The sequence below is a fragment of the Somniosus microcephalus genome, unplaced genomic scaffold (assembly GCF_052327205.1).
Source record: "Somniosus microcephalus isolate GS21.2 unplaced genomic scaffold, FLI_Smic_1.0 unresolved_chr2, whole genome shotgun sequence".
NCBI classification, from domain to species: domain Eukaryota; kingdom Metazoa; phylum Chordata; class Chondrichthyes; order Squaliformes; family Somniosidae; genus Somniosus; species Somniosus microcephalus.
In genome coordinates, this window is record NW_028225180.1 from 86,940,499 (window position 1) to 86,955,290 (window position 14,792).

At 49.8% G+C, this 14,792-nt stretch overlaps 1 protein-coding gene across 1 annotated transcript in view; it reads left to right on the forward strand.

Annotated features, from left to right (window-relative positions):
* The first annotated feature begins 448 nt into the window (after nt 1–448).
* The window catches only part of LOC147092958 (alpha-actinin-2), a 108,497-nt gene continuing 94,153 nt past the window's right edge, over nt 449–14,792 (forward strand). Inside the window, exon 1 of the mRNA XM_085976291.1 lies at nt 449–782. Coding sequence (XP_085832417.1) covers nt 654–782 — 129 coding nt within the window. The 5' untranslated portion in view covers nt 449–653. The remainder of the gene's footprint in view (nt 783–14,792) is intronic.

Sequence of the window (14,792 nt, forward strand, 5' to 3'; positions counted from 1 at the left end):
GGTAACTCAGGGACTGGGGGAGATGTTTGCTCAGGGACTGGGGGAGATGGTAACTCAGGGATTGGGGGAGATGTTCGCTCAGGGACTGGAGGTGATGGCCGCTGAGGGACTGCCGGAGATGATCGCTCAGAGACTTGAGTATATGGTCGCTCAGGGACTATGGGAGATGGGCGCTCAGAGACTAGGGTATATGGTCGCTCAGGGACCGGGGGAGATGGTGCCCCAGTGTCAGGGATTGTAAAATGGACCAGGCGGGTGTATGGACAATAACAGATGCCCAGGACACACTCCACTGCTCTCTGGCTCCTCAACCCTAACTCCAATCTCTATGTAAATGTACAGTGTCAGTAGAGGAGGTTCTCTCTGTTTGGCGGAACGTTTTGTCAAGGGTCCTCCTCCTGTCCAATTGTAGGCGGGTCCTCCCAGTCTGTACAATACTTATTGCGGAGTGTCAATGTGTGTGGGGTTGGAGCAGGGGAGCTCGCACTGGGAGCAGGAGTCAGAGAGAAGGTCTTCGCTCGAATAACAAGCTTCACATTCACTGCCCGGCCCTGAAGGAAACAGGAGAGAGAAAGACAGAATAGAATCGTTTCTAATATATACAGAGAGTAAAAACAATTCATTGCACGGAGAAGGAACCAGGAAAGAGGAAAATGACACAAGTGGAAACGCAGGTCACATACAACCACACCACGTATGTGATCGAGCAGTACATGCAACAGGAAGATGATTGGGACAGAGATCTCCTGCTCGACCCAGCCTGGGAGAAGCAACAAAGGAAGGTTAGTGGGAAAGAAGAATTTTTAAAAACGTTTTGCAAAAGTTTTACGAAAGTTAAAAGTTTTCCAAAAGTTTTGCAAAAGTTAAAAGTTTTCCAAAAGTTTTCCAAAAGTTTTGCAAAAGTTTTACAAAAGTTAAAAGCTTTGCACAAGTTTGAAGTTTCTTCCAAAGTGTTCAGTTTTCCATTCTTTTGCTTTTTTTTGTAAATCATAGTTTAATTGCAAAGTGTTTATCTTCTTGTGAGAAAGTGTCCCCCTCGTTTCAAATTTTTAAGGGGACTTTACTGCCAGACAAATGATTTAAAATCAACCCCCCCCCCAAACTTTTTCAAAAGCTTGTCATCGGACGCGGATTTTCTGCTGAAGAGCTGGGTTCCCATCTGGTTGGAGTGGAGATTTCTGAAGGTGATCTTGTTGAGGTTGCTGCAGTCGGAGGATAGGTGACACCCGGCTCATTTTTACGAGGCGACCTAAAGTGGGCTGCTGACGTTCCCCATCGGGACTGTGAGCGGCGAGGTGTTGGGTTTCCCGGTCGGTGCGAATAACTCTTCTTAAATAACGCGGGCTATCTTTAAAAGAAAAATCCTTTAGTGGCTTTCCCAGTTCTCAGAAAATATCATGAATTTCCGAGCTGGGGGCGGGGAGAGAGAGTGTGTGTGGCATTCTAGTGTTAGTCTAGACTAAAGTGCAGCATTCTAGTGTTAGTCTAGACTAAAGTGCAGCATCGTACTGTTAGTCTAGACTAAAGTGCAGCATCGTACTGTTAGTCTAGACTAAAGTGCAACATCCTAGTGTTAGTCTAGACTAAAGTGCAGCATCCCCGTGTTAGTCTAGACTAAAGTGCAGCATCGTACTGTTAGTCTAGACTAAAGTGCAACATCCCAGTGTTAGTCTAGACTAAAGTGCAGCATCCTAGTGTTAGTCTAGACTAAAGTGAAACATCCTCGTGCTAGTCTAGACTAAAGTGAAACATCCTAGTGTTAGTCTAGACTAAAGTGAAACATCCTAGTGTTAGTCTAGACTAAAGTGAAACATCCCAGTGTTAGTCTAGACTAAAGTGCAACATCCTCGTGTTAGTCTAGACTAAAGTGCAGCATCCTAGTGTTAGTCTAGACTAAAGTGAAACATCCTCATGTTAGTCTAGACTAAAGTGCAACATCCTAGTGTTAGTCTAGACTAAAGTGAAACATCTTCGTGCTAGTCTAGACTAAAGTGAAACATCCTCGTGCTAGTCTAGACTAAAGTGAAACATCCTAGTGTTAGTCTAGACTAAAGTGAAACATCCTAGTGTTAGTCTAGACTAAAGTGCAACATCCAAGTGTTAGTTTAGACTAAAGTGCAGCATCCTAGTGTTAGTCTAGACTAAAGTGCAACATCCCCGTGTTAGTCTAGACTAAAATGCAGCATCCTAGTGTTAGTCTAGACTAAAGTGCAACATCCCAGTGTTAGTCTAGACTAAAGTGCAGCATCCTAGTGTTAGTCTAGACTAAAGTGCAACATCCCCGTATTAGTCTAGACTAAAGTGCAGCATCGTACTGTTAGTCTAGACTAAAGTGCAACATCCCAGTGTTAGTCTAGACTAAAGTGCAGCATCCTAGTGTTAGTCTAGGCTAAAGTGCAACATCCCCGTGTTAGTCTAGACTAAAGTGCAACATCCCAGTGTTAGTCTAGACTAAAGTGAAAATATCCTCGTGCTAGTCTAGGCTAAAGTGCAACATCCTCGTGTTAGTCTAGACTAAAGTGCAACATCCCAGTGTTAGTTTAGACTAAAATGCAACATCCTCGTGTTAGTCTAGACTAAAGTGCAGCATCCTAGTGTTAGTCTAGACTAAAGTGAAACATCCTCGTGCTAGTCTAGACTAAAGTGCAACATCCTAGTGTTAGTCTAGACTAAAGTGCAGCATCCTCATGTTAGTCTAGACTAAAGTGCAACATCCTAGTGTTAGTCTAGACTAAAGTGCAACATCCTCATGTTAGTCTAGACTAAAGTGCAGCATCCTGATGTTAGTCTAGACTAAAGTGAAACATCCTCGTGCTAGTCTAGACTAAAGTGAAACATCCTAGTGTTAGTCTAGACTAAAGTGAAACATCCTAGTGTTAGTCTAGACTAAAGTGAAACATCCTCGTGCTAGTCTAGACTAAAGTGAAACATCCTAGTGTTAGTCTAGACTAAAGTGAAACATCCTAGTGTTAGTCTAGACTAAAGTGAAACATCCCAGTGTTAGTCTAGACTAAAGTGCAACATCCTCGTGTTAGTCTAGACTAAAGTGCAGCATCCTAGTGTTAGTCTAGACTAAAGTGAAACATCCTCATGTTAGTCTAGACTAAAGTGCAACATCCTAGTGTTAGTCTAGACTAAAGTGAAACATCCTCGTGCTAGTCTAGACTAAAGTGAAACATCCTCGTGCTAATCTAGACTAAAGTGAAACATCCTAGTGTTAGTCTAGACTAAAGTGAAACATCCTAGTGTTAGTCTAGGCTAAAGTGCAACATCCTAGTGTTAGTTTAGACTAAAGTGCAGCATCCTAGTGTTAGTCTAGACTAAAGTGAAGCATCCTCGTGCTAGTCTAGACTAAAGTGCAACATCCTAGTGTTAGTCTAGACTAAAGTGCAGCATCCTCGTGCTAGTGTGGAAAAAGTGCAACATCCTCGTGTTAATGTGGAAAAAGTGCTTTGGCATTGGCTGTGGGGCTGAGGAATGTCAGGAATGGAGTGTAAACAGATGCCTCTGAGAGGGGATGACGTTTAGAGACCAGAATAATTGCTGCAATGTAACTAATTATACCCTGCCTGGGGAGGGCTGAGGGAGGAGACACCCAGCCCCAGTCTTATCAGTAGAGAATTACTGACCTAAGCAAGTGTATTTAAACATGAATCAAAAGTGGTTTAACAATATTTTTTTTCTACTTGGCAGTGATGTAAAATTAGCGACGTTAAATTCTGACTGAATTGCAGGCAAACTGAATCCCATTTCTTGTTCAGGTTGTCTTTAACGATGTTTAATCGCTTTACGTGCAGCAACATTGCAGTTCTCCCCAACCAGGGAGAGCCCTGATATGGCTACACGTGCTCTCTCTCACACAAGGTGCAGGGCGACGAGATCTGAGTCTGAAAAACCCTCCAAGGATACAGCGCAGCGCACACACGGGCTTGCTTGGCAGGATGGGCACTTCAGTCCTTCTTTTAAGGTGTCGTTGCTCTGAGGTTCAGGATCTGCTGGGCAAGGCGCTTTGATTCTCCTTGTTCGCTTTCCCCAGTAGATGCTGACTGTGGGAACTGGGGTGGATGGAGTTGGGAGCTGAGCTGTCACTGGGCTATATTTGCCAATTTTGTAACCAGTGACCTACATGGAGAGATTGCATTTCAGTCATTGCCCTTTAACGTGCTGCGGTTCAGCTCTTAAGACACGCTCAGTGAGCCCGCACTCTGCAATGGTCCAGCGCATTAGCTCGACTCTGAGTTATTAAGTGTGTTTAATATTTTATTTTCAAACTCTGACAATCCAAGCATCCGCCAAATATTTCCGAGAGTTTAAAAATTGAGGCATTTATATAGCGCATTTATATAGCGCCTTTAACGTAGTAAAACGTCTCAAGGCGTTTCACAGGAGCGTAAATCAGATAAAAATTGACACCGAGCCACGTGAGGAGATATTAGGACAAGCTTGGCCAGAGAGGTCGGTTTTAAGGAGCGTCTTAAAGGAGGAGAGAGAGGCGGAGAGGTTTAGGGAGGGAATTCCAGAGCTCGGGGCCCAGGCAGCTGAAGGCACGGCCGCCAATGGTGGAGCAATGGAAATCGGGGGATGCACAAGAGGCCAGAATTGGAGGAGCGCAGAGATCTCGGGAGGGTTGTAGGGGCTGGAGGAGGTTACAGAAATAGGGAGGGTTGTAGGGCTGGAGGAGGTTACAGAGAGAGGGAGGGTTGTAGGGGCTGGAGGAGGTTACAGAGATAGGGAGGGTTGTGGGGGCTGGAGGAGGTTACAGAGATAGGGAGGGTTGTGGGGGCTGGAGGAGGTTACAGAGATAGGGAGGGTTGTAGGGCTGGAGGAGGTTACAGAGATAGGGAGGGTTGTAGGGCTGGAGGAGGTTACAGAGATAGGGAGGGTTGTAGGGCTGGAGGAGGTTACAGAGATAGGGAGGGTTGTAGGGGCTGGAGGAGGTTACAGAGATAGGGAGGGTTTGGGGGCTGGAGGAGGTTACAGAGATAGGGAGGGTTTGGGGGCTGGAGGAGGTTACAGAGATAGGGAGGGTTGTAGGGGCTGGAGGAGGTTACAGAGATAGGGAGGGTTGTAGGGTTGGAGGAGGTTACAGAGATAGGGAGGGTTGTAGGGGCTGGAGGAGGTTGCAGAGATAGGGAGGGTTGTGGGGGCTGGAGGAGGTTAGAGATAGGGAGGGTTGTAGGGCTGGAGGAGGTTACAGAGATAGGGAGGGTTGTAGGGCTGGAGGAGGTTACAGAGATAGGGAGGGTTGTAGAGGCTGGAGGAGGTTACAGAGATAGGGAGGGTTGTAGGCCTGGAGGAAGTTACAGAGATAGGGAGGGTTGTAGGGGCTGGAGGAGCTTACAGAGATAGGGAGGGTTGTAGGGGCTGGATGAGGTTAAGAGATAGGGAGGGTTGTAGGGCTGGAGGAGGTTACAGAGATAGGGAGGGTTGTAAGGGCTGGAGGAGGTTACAGGGATAGGGAGGGTTGTAGGGGCTGGAGGAGGTTACAGAGATAGGGAGGGTTGTAGGGACTGGAGGAGGTTACAGAGATAGGGAGGGTTGTAGGGGCTGGAGGAGGTTACAGAGATAGGGAGGGTTGTAGGGCTGGAGGAGGTTACAGAGATAGGGAGGATTGTAGGGCTGGAGGAGGTTACAGGGATAGGGAGGAGGTTCCAGAGATAGGGAGTATTGTAGGGCTGGAGGGGATTACAGAGATAGGGAGGGTTGTAGGGCTGGAGGAGGTTACAGAGATAGGGAGGGTTGTAGGGGCTGGAGAAGGTTACAGAGATAGGGAGGGGTGTAGGGACTGGAGGAGGTTACAGAGATAGGGAGGGTTGTAGGGCTGGAGGAGGTTACAGAGATAGGGAGGGTTGTAGGGGCTGGAGGAGGTTACAGAGATAGGGAGGGTTGTAGGGCTGGAGAGGTTACAGAGATAGGGAGGGTTGTAGGGCTGGAGGAGGTTACAGAGATAGGGAGGGTTGTAGCGGCTGGAGGAGGTGACAGAGATAGGGAGGGTTGTGGGGCTGCAGGAGGTTACAGAGATAGGGAGGATTGTAGGGCTGGAGGAGGTTACAGAGATAGGGAGGGATGTAGGGGCTGGAGGAGGTTACAGAGATAGGGAGGGTTGTGGGGGCTGGAGGAGGTTACAGAGATAGGGAGGGTTGTAGGGCTGGAGGAGGCTACAGAGATAGGGAGGGTTGTAGGGGCTGGAGGAGGTTACAGAGATAGGGAGGGTTGTAGGGCTGGAGGAGATTACAGTGATAGGGAGGGGGGGCGAGGAAGCCATGGAGGGATTTGAACACCAGGATGATAATTTTAAAATCGAGGCGTTGCCGGACCGGGAGCCAGTGTAGGTCAGCGAGCACATGGGGTGATGGGTGAACAGGACTGGGTGTGAGTTAGGACACGGGGCAGTGAGCACAGGGGGTGATGGGCGAACGGGACTGGGTGTGAGTTAGGACACGGGGCAGTGAGCACAGGGGGTGATGGGTGAACGGGACTGGGTGTGAGTTAGGACACGGGGCAGTGAGCACAGGGGGTGATGGGTGAACGGGACTGGGTGCGAGTTAGGACACGGGGCAGTGAGCACAGGGGGTGATGGGTGAACGGGACTGGGTGTGAGTTAGGACACGGGGCAGTGAGCACGGGGTGATGGGTGAACGGGACTGGGTGTGAGTTAGGACACGGGGCAGTGAGCACAGGGGGTGATGGGTGAACGGGACTGGGTGTGAGTTAGGACACGGGGCAGTGAGCACGGGGGGTGATGGGTGAACGGGACTGGGTGTGAGTTAGGACACGGGGCAGAGGCAGAGGTTGGGATGAGCTGGGGTTTACGGAGGGTGGGCGGACAGTCAGGAGAGCGATGGAATAGTCGGAGTCTGGAGGTGACATAAGAACATAAGACGTAGGAGCAGGAGTCGGCCATTCGGCCCCTCGAGCCTGTTCCACCATTCAATAAGATCATGGCTGATCATCGACCTCAACACCACTTTCCCGCTCTCCCCCCGTACCCCTCGACTCCCTTGCATTTCAAATGTCTGTCTATCTCCGCCTTGAATATATTCACTGACTCCGCCTCCACGGCTCTCTGGGGCAGAGAATTCCACAGATTTACGACCCTCTGAGAGAAGAAATTCCTCCTCATCTCCGTCTTAAAAGGGCGACCCTTTATTCTGAGACTCTGCCCCCGAGTTCTAGATTTCCCCACGAGGGGAAACATCCTCTCTGCATCTACCCTGTCGAGCCCCCTCAGTATCTTATATGTTTCAATAAGATCCCCTCTCATTCTTCTAAACTCCAATGAGTATCGGCCCAACCTGCTCAACCTTTCCTCATACGTCAACCCCCTCATCTCAGGAATCAACCTCGTGAACCTTCTCTGAACTGCCTCCAATGCAAGTATATCCTTCCTTAAATATGGAGACCAAAACTGTACGCAGTACTCCAGGTGTGGTCTCACCAATACCCTGTACAGTTGTAGCAGGACTTCCCTACTTTTATACTCCATCCCCCTTTGCAATAAAGGCCAACATTCCATTTGCCTTCCTAATTACTTGCTGTACCTACATGCTAACCTTTTGTGTTTCATGTACGAGGACCCCCAGATCCCTCTGTACCTCAGCATTCTGTAGTCTCTCTCCATTTAAATAATGTTTTACTTTTTCATTCTTCCTTCCAAAGTGGATAACCTCACATTTTCCCACATTGTGCTCCATCTGCCAGATTCTTGCCCACTGACTTAACCTCTCTCTATCCCTTTGCAGATTCTGTGTCCTCCTCACAACTTGCTAACCCACCTATCTTCGTATCGTCAGCAAATTTGGCTAGAGTACACTCGGTCCCTTCATCCAAGTCATTAATATGGGATTGTAAATAGTTGAGGCCCCAGCACTGATCCCTGTGGCACCCGACTAGTTACTGATTGCCAACCGGAAAATGACCCATTTATCCCGATTCTCTGTTTTTTGTTAGTTAGCCAATCCACTATCCATGCCAATATACTTTCCCCATGTGTCAGGTGTCCGCTGTGGCTCAGTGGTAGCAGTTCGTGGATTCGAGCCCCACTCAAGGGTCTTGAGCCCCATAATCCAGGCCGACACTCCCCAGTGCAGTGCTGAGGGAGTGCCGCACTGTCGGAGGGGCGTTACTGAGGGAGTGCCGCACTGTCGGAGGAGCAGTACTGAGGGAGGGCCGCACTGTCGGAGGGGCAGAACTGAGGGAGCGCCGCACTGTCGGAGGGGCAGTACTGAGGGAGCGCCGCGCTGTCGGAGGGGCAGTACGGAGGGAGCGCCGTTCTGTCGGAGGAGCAGTACTGAGGGAGCGCCCCACTGTTGGAGGGGCAGTACTGAGGGAGCGCCGCACTGTCGGAGGGGCAGTACTGAGGGAGCGCCGCACTGTCGGAGGGGCGGTACTGAGGGAGCGCCGCACTGTCAGAGGGGCAGTACTGAGGGAGCGCTGCACTGTCGGAGGGGCAGTACAGAGGGTGCGCTGCACTGTCGGAGGGGTGGTACTGAGGGAGCGCCGCACTGTTGGAGGGGCAGTGCAGAGGGAGCGCTGCACTGTCGGAGGGGCAGTACTGAGGGAGCGCCGCACTGTCGGAGGGGCTCCACCATGAGTGAGGATGGGAATATTCATGGAGACTCCTCCTCCCGTTAGTTATTTAATGGCCCACCACCAATCATGGCTGGATGTGGCAGGACTGCAGAGCTTTGATCTGATCCGTTGATTGTGGGATCGCTTAGCCCTGTCTATAGCATGCTGCTTCCGCTTTGTAGCATGCGTGTTGTCCTGTGTTGCAGCTTCCCCAGGTTGGCACCTCATTTTTAGGTATGCCTGGTGCTGCTCCTGGCATGCTCTTCTACAGGGTTGGTCCCCTGGCTTGATGGTAATGGTAGAGTGAGGGATATGCCAGGCCATGAGGTTACAGATTGTGGTGGAATACAATTCTGCTGCTGCTGATGGCCCACAGCACTTCATGGATGCCCAGTTTTAAGCTGCTCGATCTGTTCTGAATCTATCCGATTTAGCACGATGGCAGTGCCACACAACACGATGGAGGGTGTCCTCAGTGTGAAGACGGGACTTATGGAACAGTTCCTGCAGATTGGAAGGTGGCAAATGTAACCCCACTATTTATTTAAAAAAGGAGGGAGAGAGAAAACCGGGAACTACAGACCAGTTAGCCTAACATCAGTAGTGGGGAAAATGCAAGAGTCTATTATAAAGGGTGTGATAACAGGACACTTAGAAAATATCAACGGGATTAGACAAAGTCAACATGGATTTATGAAAGGGAAATCATGTTTGACAAACCACCTGGAGTTTTTTGAGGATGTAACTGGTAGAATAGATAAGGGAGAACCAGTGGATGTGGTGTATTTGGATTTTCAGAAGGCCTTTGATAAAGTCCCACATAAGAGGTTAGTGTTCAAAATTAAAGCACATGGGATTGGGGGTAATATACTGGCATGGATTGAAAATTGGTTAACAGACAGGAAACTGAGTAGGAATAAATGGGTCTTTTTCGGGGTGGCAGGCGGTGACTAGTGGGGCACCGCAGGGATCAGTGCTTGGGTCCCAGCTATTCACAATATATATCAATGATTTGGATGAGGGAACCAAATGTAATATTTCCAAGTTTGCTGACGACACAAAACTAGGTGGGATTGTGAGTTGTGAGGAGGATGCGAAGAGGCTTCAAGGCGATTTAGACGAGTTGAGTGAGTGGGCAAATACATGGCAGATGCAGTATAACGTGGATGAATGTGAAGTGATCCACTTCGGTAGGAAAAACAGAACGGTATAGTATTTAAATAGTGATAGATTGGGAAATGTTGATGTACAGAGGGACCTGGGTGTCCTTGTACACCAGTCACTGAAAGCAAACATGCAGGTGCAGCAAGCAGTTAGGAAGGCAAATGGTATGTTGGCCTTCATTGCAAGAGGATTTGAGTGCAGGAGCAAGGATATCTTACTACAGTTGTACAGGGCCTTGGTGAGACCACACCTGGAGTACTGTGTGCAGTTTTGGTCTCCTTACCTAAGAAAGGATATACTTGCCATAGAGGGAGTGCAGCGAAGGTTCACCAGACTGATTCCTGGGATGGCGGGACTGTCGTATGAGGAGAGATTGGGTCGACTAGGCCTGTATTCACTAGAGTTCAGAAGAATGAGAGGGGATCTCATTGAAACGTATAAAATTCTGACAGGGCTGGACAGACTGGATGCAGGGAGGATGTTTCCCCTGGCTGGGGGGCGTCTAGAACGAGGGGTCACAGTCTCAGGATACGGGGTAGGACATTTAGGACTGAGATGAGGAGAAATTTCTTCACTCAGAGGGTGGTGAACCTGTGGAATTCTCTACCACAGAAGGCTGTGGAGGCCAAGTCACTGAATATATTTAAGAAGGAGATATAGATTTCTAGACACAAAAGGCATCAAGAGGTATGGGGAGAGAGCGGGAATATGGTATTGAGATAGAGGATCAGTCATGATCATATTGAATGGCGGAGCAGGCTCGAAGGGCTGAATGGCCGACTCCTGCGTCTCTTTTTCTATGTTTCGTCTCCACAATGACTGTGCGGTGGTCACTGCTACGAATGCTGTCATGGAATGGTTGGTGCCGGTCTGTAACTGTATAACACTGAGGTACAGTACTGGTGGGTACAGGTCTGTCGCTGTATAACACTGGGGTACAGTACTGGTGGGTACAGGTCTGTCGCTGTATAACACTGGTGTACAGTACTGGTGGGTACAGGTCTGTCACTGTATAACACTGGGGTACAGTACTGGTGGGTACAGGTCTGTCGCTGTATAACACTGGGGTACAGTACTGGCGGGTACAGGTCTGTCGCTGTATAACACTGGGGTACAGTACTGGTGGGTACAGGTCTGTCACTGTATAACACTGGGGTACAGTACTGGCGGGTACAGGTCTGTCACTGTATAACACTGGGGTACTGTACTGGTGGGTACAGGTCTGTCACTGTATAACACTGGGGTACAGTACTGGTGGGTACAGGTCTGTCGCTGTATAACACTGGGGTACAGTACTGGTGGGTACAGGCCTGTCGCTGTATAACACTGGGGGACAGTACTGGTGGGTACAGGCCTGTCACTGTATAACACGGGGTACAGCACTGGTGGGTACAGGTCTTTTTTAAAATTCATTTTATGGGATGTGGGCGTCGCTGGCAAGGCCAGCATTTATTGCCCATCCCTAGTTGCCCCTTGAGAAGGTGGTGGTGAGCCGCCTTCTTGAACCGCTGCAGTCCGTGTGGTGAAGGTGCTTCCACAGTGCTGTTAGGGGGGGGAGTTCCAGGATTTTGACCCAGTGACGATGAAGGAATGGCCGCTATATTTCCAAGTCAGGATGGTGTGTGACTTGGAGGGGAACTTGGAGGTGGTGGTGTTCCCATGCACCTGCTGTCCTTCTAGTTGGTAAAGGTCGCGGGTTTGGGAGGTGCTGCCGAAGAAGCCTTGGCGAGTTGCTGCAGTGCATCTTGTAGATGGTCCACACTGCAGCCACGGTGCACCGGTGATGGAGGGAGTGAATGTTTAAGGTGGTGGATGGGGGGCCGATCAAGTGGGCTGCTTTGTCCTGGATGGTGTTGAGCTTCTTGAGTGTTGTTGGAGCTGCACTCATCCAGGCAAGTGGAGAGTATTCCATCACACTCCTGACTTGTGCCTTGTAGATGGTGGAAAGGCTTTGGGGAGTCAGGAGGTGAGACACTCGTCGCAGAACACCCAGCCTCTGACCTGCTCTTGTAGCCACAGTATTTATGTGGCTGGTCCAGTTAAGTTTCTGGTCAATGGTGACCCCCAGGATGTTGATGGTGGGGGATTCGGCGATGGTAATGCTATTGAATGTCAAGGAGCGGTGGTTAGACTCTCGCTTGTTGGAGATAGTCATTGCCTGGCACTTGTGTGGCGCGACTGTTACCTGCCACTTATCAGTCCGAGCCTGAATGTCATCCAGGTCTTGTTGCATGCGGGCATGGATTGCTTCATTATCTGAGGAGTTGTGAATGGCGCTGAACACTGTGCAGTCATCAGCGAACATCCCCATTTCTGACCATGTGTTGGAGGGAAGGTCATTGATGGAGCAGCTGAAGATGGTTGGGCCTAGGACACTCCCCTGAGGAACTCCTGCAGCGATGTCCTGGGGCTGTGATGATTGACCTTCAACCACCACAACCATCTTCCTTTGTGCTAGGTATGACTCCAGCCAGTGGAGCATTTTCCCCCCGATTCCCATTGACTTCAGTTTTACTAGGGCTCCTTGATGCCAGACTCGGTCAAATGCTGCCTTGATGTCAAGGGCAGTCACTCTCACCTCACCTCTGCAATTCAGCTCCTTTGTCCATGTTTGGACCAAGGCTGTAATGAGGTCAGGAGCCGAGTGGTCCTGGCGGAACCCAAACTGGGCATCAGTGAGCAGGTTATTGCTGAGTAAGTGCCGCTTGATAGCACTGTCGATGACACCTTCCATCACTTTGCTGATGATTGAGAGTAGACTGATGGGGCGGTAATTTGCCAGATTGGATTTGTTTTGTGGACAGGACATACCTGGGCAGTTTTCCACATTGTCGGATAGATGCCAGTGTTGTAGCTGTACTGGAACAGCTTGGCTGGAGGCACGGCTAGTTATGGAGCACAAGTCTTCAGCACGATAGCCGGGATGTTGTCAGGGCCCATAGCCTTGTAGATGGTGGAAAGGCTTTGGGGAGTCAGGAGGTGACACACTGTATCCAGTGCGCTCAGCCGTTTCTTGATATCACGTGGAGTGAATCGAATTGGCTGAAGACTGGCTTCTGTGACGATGGGGACCTCAGGAGGAGGCCGATATGGATCATCCACTCGGCACTTCGGGCTGAAGATGGTTGCAAACGCTTCAGCCTTGTCTTTTGCACTCACGTGCTGGGCTCCACCATCATTGAGGATGGGGATATTCATGGAGCCTCCTCCTCCCGTTCGTTGTTTAATGGTCCACCACCATTCAGGACTGGATGTGGCAGGACTGCAGAGCTTTGATCTGATCTGTTGATTGTGGGATCGCTTAGCCCTGTCTATAGTATGCTGCTTCTGCTTTTTAGCATGCATGTAGTCCTGTGTTGCAGCTTCCCCAGGTTGGGACCTCATTTTTAGGTACGCCTGGTGCTGCTCCTGGCATGCTCTTCTGCACTCCTTATTGAACCAGGGTTGGTCCCCTGGCTTGATGGTAATGGTAGAGTGAGGGATATACCGGGCCATGAGGTTGCAGATTGTGGTGGAATACAATTCTGCTGCTGCTGATGGCCCACAGCGCCTCATGGATGCCCAATTTTCAGCTGCTAGATCTGTTCTGAATCTATCCCATTTAGCACGGTGGTAGTGCAACCCAACACGATGGAGGGTGTCCTCAGTGTGAAGAAGGGACATTGTCTCCACAATGACTGCGCGGTGGTCACTGCTACCAATACTGTCATGGACAGATGCATCTATGACACCACAGATTGGTGAGGACGAGGTCAAGTAGGTTTTTCCCCTTGTGTTGGTTCTCTCACCACCTGTCGCAGGCCCAGACTGGCAGCTATGTCCTTCAGGATTCGGCAAGTAGTGGTGCTACCGAGCCACTCTTGGTGATGGATATTGAAGTCCCCCACCCAGAGTACATTCTGCGCATTTGCTACTCTCAGTGCTTCTTCCAAGTGGTGTTCATCAGCTGAGGGAGGGCGGTAGGTGGTAATCAACAGGAGGTTTCCTTGCCCATGCTTGACCTGAAGCCATGAGACTTCATGGGGCCCGGAGTCAATGTTGAGGGCTCCCAGGGCCTCTCCTTCCCGACTGTATACCACTGTGCCGCCACCCATGGTGGGTCTGTCCTGCCGGTGGGACAGGACACACCCAGGGATGGTGATGGAGGAGTTTGGGAACATTAGCTGAAAGGTATGATTCTGTGAGTATGACTATGTCAGGCTGTTGCTTGGCTAGTCTGTGGGACAGCTCTCCCAATTTTGGCACAAGTCCCCAGATCTTGGTGAGGAGGACGTTGCAGGGTCGACTGGGCTGGGTGTGCCGTTGCCGAGGTCGATGCCGGGTGGTCCAGCCGGTATCATTTTTATTATTGTGTTTCGTAGCGGTTTGTTACAACTGAGCGGCTTGCGAGGCCATTTCAGAGGGTAGTTAAGAGTCAACCACATTGCTGTGGGTCTGGAGTCACACATCGGCCAGACCGGGTAAGGGCGATAGATTTCCTTCCCTAAGGGGAATCAGTGAACCAGATGGGTTTTTACGACAATCCGGTAGTTTCATGATCACCATTATTGACACTAGCTTTTTATTCCAAATTTAATTAATTAACTGAATTTAAAATTCTCATCTGCCGTGTTGAGATTTGAACTCACGGTCTCCGGATCATCATTGCAGGTCTCGGGATTACTAGCCCAGTGACATTACCACTACACTACTATTATCACTGTATAACACAGGGGTACAGTACTGGTGGGTACAGGTCTGTCACTGTATAACACTGGGGTGCAGTACTGGTGGGTACAGGTCTGCCACTGTATAACACTGGGGTACAGTACTGGTGGGTACAGGTCTGTCACTGTATAACACTGGGGTACAGTTCTGGTGGGTACAGGTCTGTCACTGTATAACACAGGGGTACAGTACTGGTGGGTACAGATCTGTCACTGTATAACACTGGGTACAGTGGTGGGTACAGGTCTGTCACTGTATAACACTGGGGTACAGTACTGGTGGGTACAGGTCTGTCACTGTATAACACGGGTACAGTACTGGTGGGTACAGGTCTGTCACTGTATAACACT